This window comes from Pecten maximus, chromosome 3 (assembly GCF_902652985.1).
Source record: "Pecten maximus chromosome 3, xPecMax1.1, whole genome shotgun sequence".
Classification (NCBI taxonomy): Eukaryota; Metazoa; Mollusca; class Bivalvia; order Pectinida; family Pectinidae; genus Pecten; species Pecten maximus.
Genome location: NC_047017.1, coordinates 20,874,161 through 20,898,758, shown reverse-complemented (window position 1 = coordinate 20,898,758; position 24,598 = coordinate 20,874,161). Strand labels below are relative to the sequence as shown.

The 24,598-nt window shown below is 35.7% G+C and overlaps 1 protein-coding gene across 1 annotated transcript; it reads right to left on the bottom strand.

Annotated features, from left to right (window-relative positions):
* Nucleotides 1-165: 165 nt before the first annotated feature.
* Nucleotides 166-23,829, bottom strand: LOC117323540. The gene is made up of 8 exons (XM_033878817.1): nucleotides 23,341-23,829; nucleotides 13,315-13,407; nucleotides 10,715-10,870; nucleotides 8,501-9,383; nucleotides 3,968-4,207; nucleotides 2,870-3,000; nucleotides 2,220-2,420; nucleotides 166-1,566 (listed from the first exon to the last, which is right to left on the bottom strand). The coding sequence occupies exons 1-8, from the start codon at nucleotides 23,560-23,562 to the stop codon at nucleotides 1,381-1,383; spliced, it is 2,112 nt and encodes a 703-aa protein (XP_033734708.1). The 5' UTR covers nucleotides 23,563-23,829; the 3' UTR covers nucleotides 166-1,380.
* Between the last annotated feature and the right edge of the window lie 769 nt (nucleotides 23,830-24,598).

Sequence of the window (24,598 nt, the reverse complement as noted above, 5' to 3'; positions counted from 1 at the left end):
ATTATGATCATGTTTAAAGCAAAACTATATGTAGATAGATGGTTACGTAGCATCATTCATAATGCTAATTATATTTATCATACATCACAAAGTTACCATAGATACAAATTATCATAAATACTGGAATGAAACATGACATGAAAACAACTTTCAAAAGTCCTTGCATAACTGTTTATACAAAATTTATTGTCTATCTGCCAATAATTCATAATATACATTATTATATACAGCATATACACAGAGATCAGACAACGATATCACAGCGTGATCTTGGCGCCCACTATTGTAGGATCTTTATTGATCCTATATATGTTTTAAATTTCCTGAACTTTTCTTATCTCTCCACTTAATTATTATAATGATGAGCTTGTTCTATTGACACGTGGTATTGACAAAATATACAGCACATATATTCTTCTGGCCAGTCTTAAAATCAAATAATACATATATAAAGAAAAGTACCTACAAAGAAAGACTCGTAGAGAAATGGATAAAAAAACAAGGGAAAATTAATCCAAAAATTAATTGAAAGGACAGTTGTAGTTCTTCCTGAGAAATAGTGTTACGATACTTCAAATGTCAAAATGAAAAATGACCGCCTGTCCGCCATAGTGTTTCTCCGGTCAGTCTGAATATTGAGCACGTACAACATACATATAAATGTTGATAAAGATACTTTCAGTACTTCTTTAGAAGAAGAAATAACAAATATTACGATTTCAAACGCCGAACTTTTGGTGATGCTGGGACAAAAATGCTAGCATTTATGTGAATTGTAATCACTACTAAGATTGGAGGTGGAATATGTACTTTGCATGAAAATTGCTCATGCAAAGGTAAGAGTAAGTTAAACAGTGTATTCTTTGTGACACTTATGCCACGGGGAAAGCAAACCTTACAACGCATATCATAATGAAATATCACAGAGATTCAGTAAACTCGTGCAAAAATATAGAACACACATAACACCGATATAAAAATCTGTTAACAAATTCTAGCGGGATTTTCCTTATACCTATATAGATACTCTTCAACAGTACACTGTACAAGAATTACAGGTAAGGACTTATACAATTACATCAAGGTTTACATGATGTGTGATGATGATATGTTTTTTCATGTATACCCAAATGCAGTATGTTATATAGGATTGTTGAAATATATCTCCGACTTGCGTTGGGAGATGAAAACTGATACAATTACGCAGAAAGTGTATGTTTAATCATAAACTGATCTTCCCAGAATTGCAGACCGAACTGCAAGAACTCACAGCATTTTGATTGTATTACTCACCAAACATCACTAGAACAGATACAAACAAAATCACACAATGTAAATTGCATCAACGTCAACATAATGCTTTAAATGCATGTCTCACGATCAATTATTATTGTTTGCATACTGTGAAACGTCATCTTCTGCTACTACTTCTTGTCGCAGTGGAGCAACTCGTCTTAGGAGCCGACGAGGTCTTATGACGATGAAAACACTGATGATGACAACGATGACAGATATGATACTGAGACTTATTAGTCCACCACACGAGGCGTCCATTAGCTTGGTAACCTGGCAACAACAAAAATGTAAAGAAAGACATCCCGACACTGAATAGGTATAAGTGTTACTGACCTTTAAATGAAGAATAAACCATAATAATAATAATTTTGTCCTTTCATTAAGGACATTGTCAATAGCTATTTATTCGATAGACAGTAGCATGATCATTGTCATCATTAGGAACAACGCATAATCATGTCTGATACAATAAAGCAATTGTTAGCCTGTTTAGCCAGGTGAGATTTCAAATAAATCATTACCATGATGGACGCATTAATGCCACAATAACTATGTAAATTTGGCAATCAGGCTAAGGATCTCAACACTATTGGTGTCTGGCAGATTTAACCCGTTGTCACTAGAACTCATTAAACACGGGACCCATATATGATAGAATAAAGTTCAATATGCATATATATAGATAAACTTAGACTTAAGACCGACAGATCCCGGCCTGAGTAAGGCCTATAATGTATCCTTTTTGAAATTCATCCCCAGCAGATTGTTAACACATCATGCCAGTTTATTAGATTAAATACTACATAATTGTTTCAATGTACGGAGTTAATAGATGGCGGTTATCCCGCCAGACAATGATTTTCATTTTTGTATATAATTGCTAATAGTGTGATCTTCAATCGATCTAGCATTAATATAAATACCTTATCGTGGTGATGATTACTGGCAGCCTCGGTAATGTGTAGTACTGTCTCCTTCCAGTAGACAGGAAAAGGACCTTCACTCACCGACACATTGTACGGCAGCACATCAGGAGCATTGAGGTAATTTGCTTGTAACAAAGCATTTGTCTGAAGTCGGACGACTTTCCGCCATACTTTTCCTGTAAAGGGTTCTATGTCCACCTGCCCAAGATAAATATGAATTAATTACAAATCACCTTCCATATATTATTGTGAATCTTAGTATAGACACATAAATATAAATATATATATACACGATAAAATACATTCCCTCTGCATCGTCAAAGATCCGTAGACCACCCACAGTTTGGTATAAAACAGAATTTTTCGTGATCTCCCGCACGTCAACACGAGAATTCAAGTTTGGCACCTTATTCGTTAGTATTGGAACACCCCATGCTAAGTCATGAAAATACAGTCATGCAATGGAGGTATGGATCTCAGATTTAAATACAGGCATACAATGGACTTTTTGCATCTTAGAAGTAAGATACAGCAATACAAATGACTTTTTGTATATCAGATGCAAGATACAGGCATACAATGGACTTTGTTGCATCTCAAATGCAAGATGGTCTTATGCAACAAGATAAGAAACACTAACTACTTACATAGGAGTCTGAAGAACTCAACGGGTCAGACGAACAGGGACTGGCATTTGGTACGCTGATGATGGCAGGGTACTGCAATATTGCTGTGGCGTTATGTAGTAGACATGGATACAGGTTGGACATGTGCGCACCTGTATAAGACGATTAGAATTGTAACTTCCAGTTATCGCATCTATATATCTGTACACCTGCCTAATAGAACTTATTCTGTTTCCTTTTCATTGTTTCATTGTTCATTGTTCATTCATTGTTTTCTTTTCAAAAGTTCAAAATTAGTTACACCAAAACCAATGATCAATAGAAGAGACGCTCACACCTTTTGGTGATATCCGTAACTATTAACGCATTGGGATAAGACATTTTTAAAATTATGATTGTATGCAACATCACGGAATATGTTTCGCATGAGAAGCATTCCATATGACAAGAACTGTACAGATTTATATAGAGCTAAAGTGCAGTTGGCACCAAGAGGAAAAGAATATTTGATCATTTCCTAGTAATGAATAAATAAATATATCATACTTTTATAAATACATTTCTCTAGTGCGAGTGATATTCACTACGTGCGAGTGATATCACTACATTAACGATGCCACAAATTAGCCACGAAGGCACTTTTAACGCATTATGATTATTAGGTTTTTATATGAAAATTCCTGAAACAATTGTGAATTTTTTTTTCAAATGTTTAATACCGGAGAATTATGAGAAGAGTAAAACATCAAAAGCTAAAATACAATCTCTGATTTTTTCACAGTCATGTTTTTAAAAAAAGACGGATAATCTCCGACGTTATCAAGATTTTGTATAGTGTCAGAAAATCAATTAAATACAATTCATGCTTTAATCAAAGGTACGTTATGATTTCAATTTTGTTTTGTTATCCTTCTTAACAATTGCAATCTGGAATAACGTCTCCAGATATTCGCTATAAGTGAATTTGACTGTATGGAAATTGTGTATACCAGCTATATGATTCATCATTGGTGTTGACTGTAATAGTGATATAAACACGGGAAAAAAAATAGAACTCCCTTTTATCACTGTAGTGAGATTTGGTATTTCATAAGTACTGAATGTCTGGAAATATCTTACTTGTGTCGATGTGGAAACGATGAACCCGCATCCCGAACATCTCTGTCTCCACTGGGTTTATAAAAGAAAGAGTACCGTGTATATTTTCCTCAAACATGGAAAACACGGTGACTGGATCCGGCTTGACGCATGCGCTGTATGATGCAGCTGGCGTAGAAAATAAGCTATGTCCTGATGTACTATCGCATGTCGGGTCTCCGTGTAAAGTACAGAAGTGATCCAAGGTGGCGTCTCGAAATGCTGAAGAATAACCAAAGTCTGCATGTTAACACTCAATGGCCAAGATACTCAATAACACTCCGAATAAACAACACATAACGCTCATACCAAAATAAGCCATCAATTACAAATATTCAGGTACCAACTCTCAATAACCCTGATATGGATTACAACCATTATTATAACCCTAACTAACATTTACCCGAATATTGTTACCGTCAATAACCCTAATATTATAATATTCAATAACCCTGATATTACATTCATAAATAACCCTTGTATTATAACCACCAATAACCTTTATATTATAACCATCAATAACCCTAATATTATTACCTTCAATAACTATAATATTTAACCATCACTAATCTTAATATCTTAATTTTCAATAACCCTAATATCATAACATTCAATAACCCTGATATTACATTCATAAATAACCCTTGTATTATAACCATCAATAACCCTGGTATTTTAACCATCAATAACCTTTATATCATAACCATCAATAACCCTAATATTATAACCTTCAATAACCCTAATATTATAACCATCAATAAACTTTATATTATAACCTTCAATAACCCTTAAATTATAACTATCAATAACCTTTATATTTTAATCTTCAATAACCCTAATATTATAACCTTCAATAACCCTGATATGTACTATAATCATCAATAACCCTAATATGATAACCTTCAATAACCCTGATATGTACTATAATTATCAATAACCCTAATATGATAACCTTCAATAACCCTGATATGTACTATAATTATCAATAACCCTAATATGATAACCTTCAATAACCCTGGTATGTACTATAATTATCAATAACCCTAATGTGATAACCTTCAATAACCCTGATTCCCACAATTACAAGCATCATCATCATTAACAACCAACAACATCAACATGTTACGAAGTTCAAAGGCGAATCAGGGACTCCTGTTCTACAGTAGACAGTAATTAGCTGATTCGATAGGAAGACCAGAATTGGTCGATAGTGTTGATGGGAATGTGTAGATCCATACTACCGGTTAATAATGCTTCATCATGTTTTCACAATACGTCAATTAGAGCCCAAAGTGTGAAAGTACATCAGCCTCACATATTACCTATAACGACCCCACCTATAGCGACTTATATAGAAATCATGAATGGAATATTCTTATCAGACCTTTATCATAATCACCATTCGTCTAATCTAGATCTTAATAATGATTTCATGAATTATTTATTACAAAACCCTTACCTGACATTTCAATGTCACTGCATGGATTAATCCCAAATTTACAAGACATTTGACTGTATTTTACAGAAAATGTCCTTAGTTGGAGGGACTAACGCATACCGTTACAGAATCCATTTCATTCTGTTACTAGGCTACGGTTTGCGTGTGTAATGACAATATTCTATAGTTCATTAATTTGACAAGATTAACGTTAATGATCTACCTGTAATGTCAAGGATCATATATTTATAGGTAGTCGTTTTCGTGATGGCACCAGCAACTACGGAGGCATCAATTCTATAGAAAACTGGTAGTTAACAGTGTGGATCAGGGTAGTATATCATTGTTATATAGAGGGAAAGTGACGTGGAGGCTTGCCTATTGAACACCATTCATTATTAATTCTAACTCTGTCGAAGACTATCAACGCTAATAGAACTCGTTATTTCAATAATACGGAAATCTAGGACACGCTGTCATATAGCGTAAGTAAATAAAGGCGGATACGGAAAACGAAAAACAAGGAATGAGTCAAAAATCTTATAGAGTTAAATTATAATCTACTGCAGGAGTTGAGAATTTCGTTTGTATGAATTCCGCGGTTGTTTAAACGTTTGAAAACACACATACACTTCACGAACAAAGGCGGGGACTCCTGAAATTAACATAGTGACTGATAGGACGTTAAATAAAGTAAACCACAAATAGAACAATGCTCTAATATAGAATACCTTTAAAATACAACCTTAAAGGTAGAAGAGATAGAACCACGAATGAAAAAAATCACATAAAAGAGACAAAATCTCAGTGAGAACAGGGCCGTCCTGGAGGAGAAAACGCAGAGTGGTATGAATAGTATCACTTCTTTCCCATACCTTCGTTTTTTACACATCCCAGTTAAATCCTAAAGATGGAACAAGATAATAAGTATGTGTCGTCACTTCAACGTACACTCAAGTTATCAGTTCATGCTCAAAGAAATGAAACCCTACAGAAGGGATGGCATTTACAGACAGAAGAAAGTAATGACAAAGGAAAGAAACATTGAGGAAATTAAACCTATCAATTAGAACTATCAATGGCGACAAAACTTTTAAGTTAGAACGCGGTGAAATAAGGGAAATATTTTGATTAATTTTAATACTTTGAAGAAATCTTAGTATAAATCTTTTTAGATTAATTTCAAAATAGTGCCGTGGGAATTCTAAATTAATTTATTCGACCTACTTCGCCGCTGATACTGGTCAAACTCATATTTGTAAACACGTTGAAGTGAAAGGTCGTGTCTCGTAGTCAATTAATAAAACTGTGGTCTCTCTGATCAGTAAGCTCAGCAGCCTCATCAAGTAATAAACTTTAAGTATAGATCCGTGTTTGGTTGCCCACAGTGCACTACTTAACACCGATCAATCATTGATCGACAGTGATATCATCATTCAATCTCAATTTGAGTAACGTCACGTGATCCTATCGATACTCCGGCAGTAGGATTGGACGCGAGGTTTAAAACCCTGACATATTACGAGTAATCTATATACATCACGTATTTTGTGACTCCCTCTTGAAAGCATGCAGACAACAAACCACTCAAAGAGCTTTAATGTATATAGAGACAAATTATGTTGAACTCTTAGCTATCGCGGGAAAACATGCTGAACTATATATAATATCATGGGCTAAATAGAAAATATACATGAAGGCATGCTAGTTTCAAAGAGCTCGCTTCTTGTCCAACACAATATCAATATACACGTGTTTGAAAAATTAAATAATATCACATTGATTTTGAATAGAAAACTAAAACTGAAATTAATATATTATACAGTATATATCAAGAACTTATACTGTGTGATATACTGACCATATAGATATCTATATCTTTGAATTTCATAACAAACTCGAGCTTTTTTTCCAAAGGCACTCAAAAAGGAGCGGACTAACTAGTATTGATAATATGCTTAAAATCGATAAAACAACAACAACAACAACAACATAACTGATATCAAACTAACGGCAACAACATCAGAATTCTTTAAACTGAAAATGACTGCGCTACGTCTTGTGAAAGAGCATAATGTAATGTCGTTCATCAATTTCAAGTGTAGATAATCTAGTTTATGATGAATGTCGCTGTTATCGTGGTAGTTACAAAAGGTCATCACGGCGTTCCTAAAGAATGACGCCTCCTTGGCTACGTCAAGACATGTTGCAAGACGGCTGAAGGTCATTAATATGTCCTATCGGCCCTCAATTAGGACAGAAAGTATGTTTTACACAAAGGGTTAAGGAATGGTATTGCAAACGACAGAAAGAAGAAAACTTTATAAATATTAAAAAAAAATAGAATAAAGTTTATTCCAAGTGCCAATTTATCTGGTTAATTCATTAATATTTCACAATCAATATGAGTAAATAATCCATCAATTGTGTGGGCACTACGAAATTAGCACGTGATATGCATAGGCCAATGGGATTCATTGGATATAGAAAGAGTTAATATACTTTATACATCTTTTGGCCCATATAATTCAAACGAAATCCGAAAACAATTAATCTGTCACTTTCTCTGTGCACGGATAGTTAAGCAGTGATATTTCATAAAATGGTCAATAGGGTCTTTTATTGTACCAATATATCGGTCGATGGTCATTTCTTTTTTTATCGCTCACTTTTTGTTACACCATTAAGCCGATTAAGCAAATATATAATATAACTTATACAATTTCCATATTCCTTAAGTACCCATGTTCTATATTTATTATTTTGTCATCAATTCAGCTTGGTTACTATTTTGCCCGATCGTTTGCTCATTATAGTAACTATACAAAGGTACAATGGATCAATATACAAGGATATCCCATTGTTATCACCTTAGATACCGTTCGTTAAAATTGGCGTCATGCCGACAGCTGAGAGCGTATTGTATCCTTTAGAGAGACACTATCCTACTTAGCTTTAGTGGTATTCCGATCTGCATCCTTGGATATTCAGAATTTTTTTTTTAGATGAACAGCAAAATTATGATAAAAATGACAATTGAAAGAAACAATCTGCAGAATTGAAAAAAAATATCTTACTTTCAACATCCATGTTGCCATTGGCTGTATCCCCTTGACACGTGGACATGACGTAGGTTTGGGGGTTATTATTCCCGACGGTACTCGGCAAGAGTCCCGGCACGTCCACCCCGTCCCCCGTCCGGTACCCAAGGGCAATGTCCCGCTGGGGTCGGGTTTCTAGCATTCCATGGACGCCACTCACAAAAAGTGCTTCATAAACGACCCCAGTAAGGGTCTGTAGTATAAAGTCTCGGAAGGAATAGTAAAACGATTCTAAAATATCGTTTTCAAAATTGCATGTGGTATTGACATTTTTGCACATAGCTGTTAAAAAAAGTTCCGATATTCGCAATAAACACGACGTATTACTTATCAATTTACTTTGCATAAGCGACAATAACCCACAAGTTTCAAAAAATATATCATCGTTAGTAAAATAAGTATAACCACTTCCGGTTGAAGAATTACAGAGCGTATCTATGACATAAAGATTACATCTATTCAGTAGTTGGGCATCTGTAAGTTGCGCGTCAGACACTCCTAAACGACTGGAATTTAAAATATTTTGGTACAATGCATTCATTTCCGCATCAAGGAACCCCGTTCCCATTCGCCTGTTTAATATGACTGACTTATATTCAGTGTCGTTAATCTGTATCCACTCTCCAATGGATATATTACGTAATTCATCAAAATAGGTGACATTTCCAGACAAACTGCTAACACATGAGCTACTGAGGCATCCGAAGTACCTAAAAACGTTTGTATTAAATCCAGTTTGCTTTGATGTTGAGGCCCAAAATGTGTTGTTAAGTACTTCCGGTATTTGGCTGTAAATGTAATTTTCCATTCCATTTACTCTGTGAATAAGTTGGAGATGTCTTGTGCTCAGAAGCGTAATCTGTAAAAGAGACAAACCGTCAGTTTAATGTCTATCGATTAATGGTTAAAGTGCACCAGTCTCCCAGAAAGTGTTCTTGTGAGACCACTCGGTAACAACTTAGAAACAGCTGATTATATCCCGATAAAATGATATTGCAAACAGCCATAAAAGGGCAAAGCTTCCATTCCAATAACATAGATATCCTGCATTTGTGAGATTTGTTGCTCAAATGTGAATAGATTAAAATCTAAAAAGAGGTGGGTTTTTCCTTTAACTTTTTTTTTTTTTTTTTTGTCATTATCTTAACTTTTGTGCAATACAAAGGCTGGTAATGAAAATTTTCGTTTAATGCTACGTTAAGCTGACCCGGTTTTAAGAATCTACATCCTCCCGTGACATCAAGAGATCAGGTGATTGTTCAAGACGCAAATTGCAGCATATAACAGACATTGCATATAAATCTGCCTTCACAACATCTCAAACCGTTAATCGTGTAAAGTGCTTAGACAAGTCACGTGTTCGAGAGCTTCTCTGCAGGGAGCATTTCCTTGAATGACTACACAAGTATTTCGATGTATTTCTAATCGGTTCGTGCTCATTTACTTCGCGAACATCACCGGTTCCTATAAATGCTGAATAAACAAAACGACGGAAAGACAAACACCTAATGTGCTATATCTGGTTATTGTTTCCACGAACGGCCACGGATCTGAAACTGGGACAGGACTTGTGTGGCTGGTCGGACCCCCCAAGTCGCTCGTCGTTTTACAAAATACCAGCGTCTTAAAACATGCCAGTGGGCGCAGCTTGTGTCCAGTGCGAACTATTGCATCACATTCCCTTGAACATTTTTGCTTGAACTTTAGTGCTAGATTAGGTATATACAACAAAATACAAAATTTCATAATATAGGTGTTAAGTCCAAGAGATCTCGACAATAATACTAGGTGCCAGTTGTTTGTCATGATATAATGAAATGACGTCTACCATGTTTCTTAATCTGACATCTCTATACGTGCAAGATGAGTACACTTGTCAATTTTTAATTTAATAGTGGCACGGACCAGAATATAAGTAATGTTTAATAGAAAATTATCAAAACCATCGAATTATGAGGTTATTGCACCAAAGAGTTTAACATTTCTTAAGACCTTTTCTGGTTCCCTCTGTAGCTAGATATTTAATGCAATATAATTCAGTTTGGCTCCAATGTATCTAACTCCTTATTTTTCTTGAAGACGGGTGCTTATATATTTTGTGCATTTTGCATAACTTTCATGCTAGGTACATGTATATGACATAGTTATCCCTGAACATCATGGCAGTCACATGTCGACTAAAGCACGTACCGTATCAGTATCCAAACAGTCGCCACACGAAGATCTGGTGGCGGCCATGTCAAACACCTGACTGATGTTATTGCTGAAACTGACACGTGACCTCGAAAACAAAATGGCTGTCTTTCGTCGATATTCTCGATATATGTACGGCCCCCGCTGTGACAACTGAAAAAATAAAGCAATGGAAAGAACGATTATTTGGTCAATTCTTGTTCAACAGATTCAGTTTCAGCATTGTATTGGTTCCAACGTCAGCCATTTTACTTCCAAGTGTGGTGCGTTCATGTGTAGCTAATGTTCTCGGATTCATTAATAGAGAAATCAAAGGAAATGTACTCGTATATACCAAACTTAAACACGCATGGTTTTAAGTAAATGATGGACTTAATACCCCGTATAAAAGATTTAAGTTTTGATGAACACCGGAAGTATAGTACAAATAGCTGACATTACAGTCACCGTTTAATCAATATCCAGGAAAAAATGTTGACGTGCAATCAATTCAACATTACCATAAATAGCCTTGGCGTGACACAAGATCCATAGAGATGTTAGGAGTTTTTTGTAATCATATTTTACACGAAAAAAAAGTTTCACGTGGAATTTAAGTCGAATCCAAAACTTTTCACTTTTGTCAGTATCATTTAAATATATGTTTTAAATGTATTTACTTAATTGAAAATTGTTTAAAAGATATAAAAAGATATGGTCAATACCAATTTTGATATCGATAAACAAGATAGTTACCTCAATAACGTTCCGAGTATATTCTACACGATGGAGAAAAGGAGCTTCCGGTGTTCAAAAGATGGTCAACATCCATTTCAATAATCAACTACGACTGACCAATCATATACATTGTATACTGATTTATAGAAGATACTTCATACCGTATTATATCACAAGTGTTGTTATTTAAGATGTTTTTACGTTAAGGTATTTATCATTTTTGATGAAATAACATAACACCAAAATATAGAATTAACCAAGTAAGACGTATTAAAAAGACATAAGGTATTCTGTTTCACAATTTTTTTTATGCTTAAGGCAGATATATTTCATCAATTTCAGTGGGAAATTACGATGACGTCCCATACAACATCTTTCACAGTCTTGGAAGATCAACTTTTAAGCCACCTATAGAAACCCTATTTAGGCTATTAAAGACAGGGGCGTAGCTGGGTCCTGGATTAAGTGGATTCACGAGCGCCGTAGGCGTGAGTCCGAACGTTTTGGAAAGTTTTGAAAATATTAAAATGGAGTTCAAACAAAGTCGATTGTCCGGCTTTCCCCCCAGTAAACTTTAATTTTCATTTCTGTTCCCGACATGTCAGTATCACTATATGGATCTACTATGTATACAAGGTGCATTTGACTTCATATTGATACATTTTTTTTTCGGCATAGCCGTCTACTTTTGTTTTGGCCCCGGATCTGCGACAGGTGGCGTTACTGGTCAAGATGAAGTATGTGATTGGTCAATGTAGCGGTCAATGCAAAATGCAGATATGCAGTTAAAAACGAAACAAAATTAAGATTGAAAGCAAGCTAAATAAGTGGATGTATCTTTTTCAAATGACACATTAATAAAATCATATCCCTGATTCAAATGCAGTCTTATTATTACCAAAAATGATTCAAACTGATCTAATTTTGTTATCCGTGCTGAAACGCATTAGTTCGTTGATTTATTTCACCAGCAGTATTACATTATAACCACCAGCATTAAAACTATGCCGTTTATCTTTTTAAAAGATAGTTCTTGTTATATATAAAAAATTAAGTGGATGCACCTGAGCACCTGCGTACCAGAGTACAGGCAGCTACGCGCCTGAAAGACATAGTATTCTCTTACCCTAGACAGGGATATCAGCAGTTTTACCGGGGCGAGATTTTCTTTTCTCTCACCCTGGAAAGGGATATTCGCAGTCTCACCCTGGGGAAAAGACAAGCTACACGTGCTCTTTGAACATGCTCTAGTCTGGATAGAATGACGTCACTGTGACCTGACCCGGAACGTTTGAATGCTAAATATCAATATTATTCACAAAAGAAATTAAATAAGTATTAATTATCAGAGTTAACTGAGTGTTTGGTGTTCTTTCTGACAAGCTAAGTCGGAACTGTATTTTGTATGAAATCAACATCGTAAGGTGTAAAGCGTCTGCTGCGGCCTTAACACAACTGTCATCCGCCATCCACGTGTTGTTGTTTACATACGTTTGAATTTGGTTCACACTTCGCTTGGAAAACAGGGTAAGAGAAAAATAATTATTCACCCCTTTTTGGGATGAGAGGAGGAAGATTGTTAATTTAACCATCTCCCTCCTCCGGTTGAGATTCCTCTATCTCACCCCAAAAGGGCTGAACGATTCTATTAATCTCACCCTTTTATTCCGGAAAAAGAGGAACGCAATATGTAAGCTTCTGGATGAAATTGTCTTAATAATAAGAAATCAATCAAACATCTCAAGTAAATTCAGATAACAAAATTTTGTTGACACTGATTTAAGCATTTCCAAAAGACGTCCAACAAATAACAATCGACTTTTCCTCTAAATTCTGAACGGCGTTATTTTGAATTATCAGAAATACAGAATTGTACTGACCACTGGTAACTGGCCCCCGTACAGGACTCCGGACGGGTTGGTGACGACCCAATAGTACAGCTTGTTATAACGGTTCCATTCACTCTCGGAAACCTGTAACAAACAAATATATTTATCATATATACACAAAAATAGCACGAAATAAAATTATTTACAGCAAATTACAATATGAATAACAGTACATATAAATCATAGTAATGGATTCACAAATCGCTAGATCGCTCCTCAAGTTTTCCATAACCAGTGTATATTCTAGAGCTTTCAGTTGGCGTTGAGCTTGACCGTGCGATATCTTTCGGGACGAAAAAAAACACAGCTGCACGCTTATTATAGTTGTAATTCAGTCTCCATTTACACGTGTAGATGTATACAAAGCGAAGAGCCATGGCAGCGGTACATTACTTCCGGGTAAGTACAAAGAATTACATTACTTCCGGGTATGTACAATGTATATTCATAGAAAGCAATTGTAGGTATCTTATCAATGGAATGCGATACCCATACCTGTTCATCTGACATCTTAGAGTTCTCGTTCATGGTGTTAATGATGTTTGGAGCTAATGCTCTTGCAAGGTATTCAGTTATTTGGTTTACCGCCTACATGACACCGCCTATTACCTCACTGACTATAGTTGCTGTTCTCGGCGTTGCGAAATATATCTACATTCGAAGCTGCTATATTTACCTTAGAAATGACGTCACAGAACCTTAAAACACTATTTAAGAGCAGACGGATTTCGATTTTTTCGGCATAGTCGTATAATATTCTTTTGGCACCGGATATGACACGACAGGTGGCGTTACTGGTCTAGATGAAGTATGTGATTGGTCAATGTAGCGGTAAAAACGAAACATAGTGATGATTGAACGCAAGCTAAATAAGTTGATGTATCTTTTCAAATGGCACATCAATAAAATTATATTCCTGATTCAAATGCAGTCTTATTATTACCAAAAATGATTCAAACTGATATAATTTTGTTATCTGTGCTGAAACACATTAGTTCATTCATTTATTTCACCAGTAGTTTTATATTATAACCACCAGCATTAAAACTATGCCGTTTATCTTTTTTAAAGATATTTCTTGTTTTATATATACACATGTCTATGGTAAATGTGGAAAACGAAACGCCATAGTGGTATTTTTTTTACAACTGAATGTCAATGTTTCAATGTACAATATTCCAGATATTTGCTATAAACTTATTTGTGATATGGGTTAAATACCATGATCATGTACATACACGTGTAGTCGTTCAATTATGGAAAATTCAGTCACAAACGCTGACTCATACATATTGTTGACATCTTCTGTTAGTGTCCCCTGGGAGCTATAAGTCGGGCCCCTTCCTTTGCATAGCTCAGGCATGCCCCGACGATTACGTTTACTGTATAAAGCTCCTTTATATTGAACAGATACCTGATGTCGCTGATCAACAGAATTGGTTAACCAGAGTAAATATCGGATACTTCAGGCGACCTGGGACTCCAACATGAAGCTTCTCCAATTGATAGGTTTATTTTAGATAAATTTTAGATGCAGATGCAGATTAAATCTCGGACAAGCTATATCAAGTTATTAAACATCTGATCATTGGATTAAAAACAAATTACAATGCGAAAAAAAGTATAGTCAACTTCACAAATAGCGATAGTTTTTACGTAATAAATCATGATTTGCCTATTTGAAAATTCATTAAAAGTTGGCATGATGGCCAATCGTTTTGAAGCTACCGAAGCCACATAATAGATCTAACCCCTAAACACTGCTGTTTATGGTTGTATAACATTTTATCCTTGAATTAATAACACAACGTCCTTGTATCTAGTAGATCAACTAATTACACAGACATGCGGTAAAGAAGCCAGTAATGAGATCGACGAAATCACGAACTGTACTGGCGGGAAACAGGACGTGGGAGACATGGGTATTCGGTTAGCTTTGACCATAACTCGCAGCTAATTAATTCTTAAGACTTTGACTTTGCCAAACTAATTTCATCGTGTGTCTCTCTTTGAAAGTTGGGTTTGTATTAGGAGCTTTGCTATGCAAGGCCTCTTTTCCATCAACGTTCCTTGAGAAAATCCGTTAGCTTCAAAGTTTCAACAGAAAAACATTTTTGGATTTAAGAGAAAGTCTTAGTGAAGGACATTTTCTTATGAACCGTAATGATTTCCTATGGAAAATTTTAAGTTAAGAAATTTCCTTAAGTTTTTTTCGTGAAATTGTGGCGTTATCGTGAAAATAGAATTTATTTCATGATAAATACATTTATGGTCCCTTATGACTAAATAGTTTTGTAATTTTCGATAAAATTAATGACGTTGAAGACATATCTCGAAATATCCTGTCCTATTGTTATAGAATTCCTTGTTACCAAGGAAAGAATCACTATCATAAAATTATCTAAATGTACCGCATACATTGAAAGACAATCGTAATACAAGATACTAAGTATCACTGTTAATAGGGTAAGGATGTCTTTTGTGTTTAATCTGTAAATATATTTTTAAATGAATTTCAGTCCAACAACGTCTGCGTTTAATGTTTAATAGATACTTAAATTGAAAGCTATTTCGGCATAGGAGGTTACTGAGCTTCACTTGTTTCGTACATGTTGTATATTACAATGTATCCTGGATGTACACAGAATACGCTTGAAATATAAATCTGTCTATACGCATTGATACTGACTATGTACACAGTAAATAATTAAAAAGGCACGGAAATAACTATAAACAATATAAAAGTATTTAAAACCAAAAAAAAAACCAAGTAATTTCTTATTATACAACAATGGCAAAACACGTCATATATGAATGAATGAAAGCTGGTGACAGTGTCTTACTGTAAGGGGGGGGGGGGGGGGGGGGGACCAGGGGGAAATCCAAGTGGTTGGACGGGTGATAATATCGTTTCACGTCCGATCGGGTAATCGAACCCGGGTCGCCTTGGTGAAGGGCGAATGATAAACAATATTCTTAATGTGTAATTTGATAAACAATATTCTTAATGTGTAATTTGATAAACAATATTCTTAATGTGTAATTTGATAAACAATATTCTTAATGTGTAATTTGATAAACATTATATCAGTCATATATTCTGATACTATATGCCAGACTACCAGAGCGGTATCACATACTATTTTAAACCTAGTTATAGATTTTCTATCTAATATGAAGGTAGTTAATTATCATGTGTCGGATAGTTTAAGATTCCTATTGACCTAGATCATTTGTATACTAAAGCTGTGTTATCCATTATACATATAAATCAGTCTTATTTAACCTTTATCCCGCTCCCTTTGTGAGAGAGAATTAGAATTCTAATTTCAATTAGAGAACGTTAGATATACTCGTGTTTTGTCGGACGGGTTATTAAGTTAAAAGCTAAATTTGTCGATAACCTAGCATGACTGTACTTAATGGTGGGAAGCAGGATACGCCCATTACTGAATAACAAGGAGTGATTCGAAATGTGTACAAACGTGTACCCTGATGGCTAGCATAGATAATCCCCTGCTATAGGTAAGTACAAAGGTCGATATAGGTAAAAACAATATGTAAATCTCCCACCGTTAGAAATCGCCAGTTTGTCATTAATCTTTCATTAGAGTTTCATAGCTTCCTGAACTGTGGAGCAAATCGCGTTAAATTATTCATAGACGGGACAGCGAAACAATTGGACGCAAAAATCACTGACAACAACCCGTGTTATGGAGACAAAACGTGTCAGCCGATATATTTATATATAACTGGACAATGGACATATCACAAGCCCATCAAACGTTATAGAAAGGTGAATGTATCAGTACATGTAGCCGAGACTGGGGAACGATATAACAGAATACTGTCGATAATTGTATGACCACACGTCCACAAGAATTGTCCACGGGCACTAGCTGTTAATGAATTAATACATGAAATAGTATTCCTCTATCTATAAATATTTCCTGTTCTATATAAGACACTATGGTAAGTACTTTTGTATTTGAACAGGTCTGTCGTACAATAAAGATAATAACAATAGCTCAACAGTAATCTGAAGCTGATCTACATCGTGATCTACAATGTATGTCGCACAAAGAGAAAGAAGTGGCCTAAAGGTCCTGGAATACCACAGCACTGTCACTGAAACGAACTCTTGTGAACACGACCATCAACATAGACTATCAGTTAATACAATAGGTAGGAAATATCGTTCAGAGTTCCTTATAGGTAAGAAAATATCAGAGATCCTTATAGGTAAGAAATATCAGAGATCCCCATAGGTAGGAAATAGAGATCCATATGGGTAGGAGATATCAGAGATCCCTATAGGTAGAGAATATCAGAGATCCCTATAGGTAGAGAATATCAGAGATCCCTATAGGTAGAGAATATCAGAAATCCCTATAGGTAGGAAATATCAGATATCTCTATAGGTAGGAAATATCAGAGATCCCTATAGGTAGGAAATATCAGAAATCCCTATAGGTAGGAAATATCAGAGATCCCTATAGGTAGGAAATATCAGAGATCTCTATAGGTAGGAAATATCAGAGATCCCTATAGGTAGAGAATATCAGAGATCCATATAGGTAGGAAATATCAGAGATCCATATGGGTAGGAAATATCAGAGATCCCTATAGGTAGGAAATATCAGAGATCCCTATGGGTAGGAAATATCAGAGATCCCTATAGGTAGAGAATATCAGAGATCCATATAGGTAGGAAATATCAGAGATCCCTATAGGTAGGAAATATCAGAGATCTCTATAGGTAGGAAATATCAGAGATCCCTATAGGTAGGAAATATCAGAGATCCCTATAGGTAGGAAATATCAGAGATCCCTATAGGTAGAGAATATCAGAGATCCCTATAGGTAGAGAATATCAGAGATCCCTATAGGTAGAGAATATCAGAAATCCTTGTAGGTAGGAAATATCAGAGATCCCTATAGGTAGGAAATATCAGAGATCTCTATAGGTAGGAAATATCAGAGATCCCTATAGGTAGAGAATATCAGAGATCCCTATAGGTAGAGAATATCAGAGATCCCTATAGGTAGAGAATATCAGAAATCCTTGTAGGTAGGAAATATCAGAGATCCCTATAGGTAGGAAATATCAGAGATCCCTATAGGTAGAGAATATCAGAGATCCCTATAGGTAGAGAATATCAGAGATCCATATGGGTAGGAAATATCAGAGATCCCTATAGGTAGGAAATATCAGAGATCCATATGGGTAGGAAATATCAGAGTTCCCTATAGGTAGAAAAAATCAGAGATCCCTATAGGTAGGAAATATCAGAGATCCCTATAGGTAGGAAATATCAGAGATCCCTATAGGTAGGAAATATCAGAGATCCCTATAGGTAGGAAATATCAGAGATCCATATAGGTAGGGAATATCAGAGATCCCTATGGGTAGGAAATATCGTTCAGAGTTCCTTATATGTAAGAAAATATCAGAGATCCCTATAGGTAGGAAATATCAGAGATCCATATGGGTAGAAAATATCAGAGATCCCTATAGGTAGGAAATATCAGAGATCCATATAGGTAGGAAATATCAGAGATCCCTATGGGTAGGAAATATCGTTCAGAGTTCCTTATAGGTAAGAAAATATCAGAGTTCCCTATAGGTAGAAAATATCAGAAATCCATATAGGTAGAAAATATCAGAAATCCATATAGGTAGAAAATATCAGAAATCCATATAGGTAGAAAATATCAGAAATCCCTATAGGTAGGAAATATTAGAGAACCCTATAGGTAGGAAATAGAGATCCATATGGGTAGGAAATATCGTTCAGAGTTCCTTATAGGTAAGAAAATATCAGAGATCCCTATAGGTAGGAAATATCAGAAATCCATATGGGTAGGAAATATCAGAAATCCATATAGGTAGAAAATATCAGAAATCCATATGGGTAGGAAATATCAGAAATCCACATAGGTAGAAAATATCAGAAATCCATATAGGTAGAAAATATCAGAAATCCCTATAGGTAGGAAATATTAGAGATCCCTATAGGTAGGAAATATCAGAGATCCCTATAGGTAGGAAATATCAGAAATCCCTATAGGTAGAAAATATCAGAGATCCCTATAGGTAGGAAATATCAGAGATCTCTATAGGTAGGAAATATCAGAGATCCATATAGGTAGGGAATATCAGAGATCCATATAGGTAGGAAATATCAGAAATCCCTATAGGTAGAAAATATCAGAGATCCATATGGGTAGAAAATATCAGAGATCTCTATAGGTAGGAAATATCAGAAATCCCTATAGGTAGGAAATATCAGAGATCCATATAGGTAGGAAATATCAGAGATCCCTATAGGTAGGAAATATCAGAGATCTATCTAGGTAGGAAATATCAGAGATCTATCTAGGTAGGAAATATCAGAGATCCCTATAGGTAGGAAATATCAGAAATCCCTATAGGTAGGAAATATTAGAGATCCCTATAGGTAGGAAATATCAGAGATCCCTATAGGTAGGAAATATCAGAAATCCCTATAGGTAGAAAATATCAGAGATCCCTATAGGTAGGAAATATCAGAGATCTCTATAGGTAGGAAATATCAGAGATCCATATGGGTAGAAAATATCAGAGATCCATATGGGTAGAAAATATCAGAGATCTCTATAGGTAGGAAATATCAGAGATCTCTATAGGTAGGAAATATCAGCGATCCATATAGGTAGGAAATATCAGAGATCCCTATAGGTAGAGAATATCAGAGATCCCTATAGGTAGAGAATATCAGAGATCCCTATAGGTAGAGAATATCAGAAATCCCTATAGGTAGGAAATATCAGAAATCCCTATAGGTAGGAAATATCAGAGATCCCTATAGGTAGGAAATATCAGAGATCTCTATAGGTAGGAAATATCAGAGATCCCTATAGGTAGAGAATATCAGAGATCCATATAGGTAGGAAATATCAGAGATCCATATGGGTAGGAAATATCAGAGATCCCTATAGGTAGGAAATATCAGAGATCCCTATGGGTAGGAAATATCAGAGATCCCTATAGGTAGAGAATATCAGAGATCCATATAGGTAGGAAATATCAGAGATCCCTATAGGTAGGAAATATCAGAGATCTCTATAGGTAGGAAATATCAGAGATCCCTATAGGTAGGAAATATCAGAGATCCCTATAGGTAGGAAATATCAGAGATCCCTATAGGTAGAGAATATCAGAGATCCCTATAGGTAGAGAATATCAGAGATCCCTATAGGTAGAGAATATCAGAAATCCTTGTAGGTAGGAAATATCAGAGATCCCTATAGGTAGGAAATATCAGAGATATCTATAGGTAGGAAATATCAGAGATCCCTATAGGTAGAGAATATCAGAGATCCCTATAGGTAGAGAATATCAGAGATCCCTATAGGTAGAGAATATCAGAAATCCTTGTAGGTAGGAAATATCAGAGATCCCTATAGGTAGGAAATATCAGAGATCCCTATAGGTAGAGAATATCAGAGATCCCTATAGGTAGAGAATATCACAGATCCATATGGGTAGGAAATATCAGAGATCCCTATAGGTAGGAAATATCAGAGATCCATATGGGTAGGAAATATCAGAGTTCCCTATAGGTAGAAAAAATCAGAGATCCCTATAGGTAGGAAATATCAGAGATCCCTATAGGTAGGAAATATCAGAGATCCCTATAGGTAGGAAATATCAGAGATCCCTATAGGTAGGAAATATCAGAGATCCATATAGGTAGGAAATATCAGAGATCCCTATGGGTAGGAAATATCGTTCAGAGTTCCTTATATGTAAGAAAATATCAGAGATCCCTATAGGTAGGAAATATCAGAGATCCATATGGGTAGAAAATATCAGAGATCCCTATAGGTAGGAAATATCAGAGATCCATATAGGTAGGAAATATCAGAGATCCCTATGGGTAGGAAATATCGTTCAGAGTTCCTTATAGGTAAGAAAATATCAGAGATCCCTATAGGTAGGAAATATCAGAAATCCATATAGGTAGGAAATATCAGAAATCCATATAGGTAGAAAATATCAGAAATCCATATAGGTAGAAAATATCAGAAATCCCTATAGGTAGGAAATATCAGAGATCCCTATAGGTAGGAAATAGAGATCCATATGGGTAGGAAATATCGTTCAGAGTTCCTTATAGGTAAGAAAATATCAGAGATCCCTATAGGTAGGAAATATCAGAAATCCATATGGGTAGGAAATATCAGAAATCCATATAGGTAGAAAATATCAGAAATCCATATGGGTAGGAAATATCAGAAATCCACATAGGTAGAAAATATCAGAAATCCATATAGGTAGAAAATATCAGAAATCCCTATAGGTAGGAAATATTAGAGATCCCTATAGGTAGGAAATATCAGAGATCCCTATAGGTAGGAAATATCAGAAATCCCTATAGGTAGAAAATATCAGAGATCCCTATAGGTAGGAAATATCAGAGATCTCTATAGGTAGGAAATATCAGAGATCCATATAGGTAGGGAATATCAGAGATCCATATAGGTAGGAAATATCAGAAATCCCTATAGGTAGAAAATATCAGAGATCCATATGGGTAGAAAATATCAGAGATCTCTATAGGTAGGAAATATCAGAGATCCCTATAGGTAGGAAATATCAGAGATCCATATAGGTAGGAAATATCAGAGATCCCTATAGGTAGGAAATATCAGAGATCTATCTAGGTAGGAAATATCAGAGATCTATCTAGGTAGGAAATATCAGAGATCCCTATAGGTAGGAAATATCAGAAATCCCTATAGGTAGGAAATATTAGAGATCCCTATAGGTAGGAAATATCAGAGATCCCTATAGGTAGGAAATATCAGAAATCCCTATAGGTAGAAAATATCAGAGATCCCTATAGGTAGGAAATATCAGAGATCTCTATAGGTAGGAAATATCAGAGATCCATATGGGTAGAAAATATCAGAGATCCATATGGGTAGAAAATATCAGAGATCTCTATAGGTAGGAAATATCAGAGATCTCTATAGGTAGGAAATATCAGCGATCCATATAGGTAGGAAATATCAGAGATCCCTATAGGTAGATAATATCAAACAGATTTCACTATATGTAGAACATAGCACACAGAGTCCTTGATAGGTGTAAAATAACCTACATTCCCCAATAAGTGTAAAACATCATCCATCCGCGATAAGTGTAATCTGTCATACATACTTCGCCAGGTGTAATATATCATACAGAGTACCTGTCAGGTGTAATATATCATACAGAGTACCTGATAGGTGTAATATATCATACAGAGTACCCGATAGGTGTAATATATCATACAGAGTACCCGTCAGGTGTAATATATCATACAGAGTACCTGTCAGGTGTAATATAGCATACAGAGTATCCGTCAGGTGTAATATATCATACAGAGTACCCGTCAGGTGTAATATATCATACAGAGTACCCGTCAGGTGTAATATATCATACAGAGTACCCGTCAGGTGTAATATATCATACAGAGTACCCGTCAGGTGTAATATATCATACAGAGTACCCGATATGTGTAATATATCGTACAGAGTACCCGTCAGGTGTAATATATCGTACAGAGTACCCGATATGTGTAATATATCGTACAGAGTACCCGTCAGGTGTAATATATCATACAGAGTACCCGTCAGGTTTAATATATCATACAGAGTACCCGTCAGGTGTAATATATCATACAGAGTACCCGTCAGGTGTAATATATCATACAGAGTACCCGTCAGGTGTAATATATTATACAGAGTACCCGATATGTGTAATATATCGTACAGAGTACCCGTCAGGTGTAATATATCGTACAGAGTACCCGATATGTGTAATATATCGCACAGAGTACCCGTCAGGTGTAATATATCATACAGAGTACCCATTATGTGTAATATATCATAATGATTGCTCTGTAAAAGTATTTTTTCTTAAATGCAATATCATGCAATTAATTAAATAAACTACCAATTTGTGTGATTTAAGAAAAGAAAACCTACCCATTCATTGAATAGTTCGTGCTCCGTACTGGTCACACATTGTTCTTCAACGACTCTATTTTGGGCGAAGTCTGGAAACTGCAGTCCAATGATAAGTCCAACCGCCAAAATGATTAGCGCCACAATGAAAATCCCCGCCCCAAGGATCACAGTGGAAAAATCCAGGGCTGGAGGACGGGGTTCCGGCTCCGGATACTTCTCATTCCACGTGGCCCTTGTCATAGCCAGGTTTGGTCAATCACGGGTGTACGGCCATGCTAGGCTGTCCACCCCACACCGGTCACCGATCTAAACTGTGGTGCTGCTATCATTACAGATCGTTATAGAAGCGGCGGAGTCCATTCCACTTGTTCCTGGCGTTCCTAACTAAATAGGATTGATTGTAGCAGTGACCGGATGTTTGCGGTTTGACCTGATGTCGTAATTACACGAGAAAGCGTGATAGATGCTGACTGTAATGAATGTCTCTAATGAACAGTAATTAAAAGCCTAAAGAACAAGTAAATTGACCAATTTACTGAATTCTGCTGTCACTCCACGCGCCCCGAGTTGTAGATTACATATATATATATATCGATCCGGTACCCGGCTATGTAGGGCTGTTATTGTTGACAAGGAGGAGTGACTTTCTCTCCAGATCTGTGTCCCCTGCTTTCAGGACCGTTCAGGTCCCTACCCTCGGGCACCTGATACTGCCCTCACCCATTTTATCTTAATCTTGACCAATTAAAATTTAATGTTGTGAAATTCGCCGGAAAATCGAACGCACGAAGCAAATGTAGTACTAATATTATATACACGAAAGACAAAGAACAAATAACAGTATTTGTACAAGGAATTTAGAAAGAGTAATAATGACAAAGGAAGACAATTTTGACCCGTGCTCTGACTGGGCTTCGAACTCACGTTCAACGACACCAAATCGCTAGTAACATATCTAATTATAAAACACAATGCATAATATATAATATTTAAACAATCCATATCCATTTTATTTTGACATTGAGATCCATGTTGTCACATCATCTACCAGACGATTTGTCACTTGGATCACGTGCAGTGTATTGGACTACATATATGTACCACAGCGACGGTAAACAACTCGTTTTGGTGCGCATTAGTAGCAGCTTCAGATGTTAAACCTCAATAGATGGGATATCTGATGGTGTGGCGAGATTACTTATAGATGGTGCCGATTGGATACTATATATTTTTAAGAAAAAAAAATCCAAGAAAATTATATACGTTTTCTCGTTTG

What these genes read in the sequence shown, in the direction of transcription:
- LOC117323540 (XM_033878817.1), bottom strand. Translation starts at nt 23,562, where the DNA reads ATGACAAGGGCCACGTGGAATGAGAAGTATCCGGAGCCGGAACCCCGT. An exon ending in ACGAACTATTCAATGAATGG is followed by an intron (nt 13,408 to 23,340) that starts GTAGGTTTTCTT and finishes TGTTTGTTACAG; the next exon opens with GTTTCCGAGAGTGAATGGAA. An exon ending in ACGGGGGCCAGTTACCAGTG is followed by an intron (nt 10,871 to 13,314) that starts GTCAGTACAATT and finishes TTATTTTTTCAG; the next exon opens with TTGTCACAGCGGGGGCCGTA.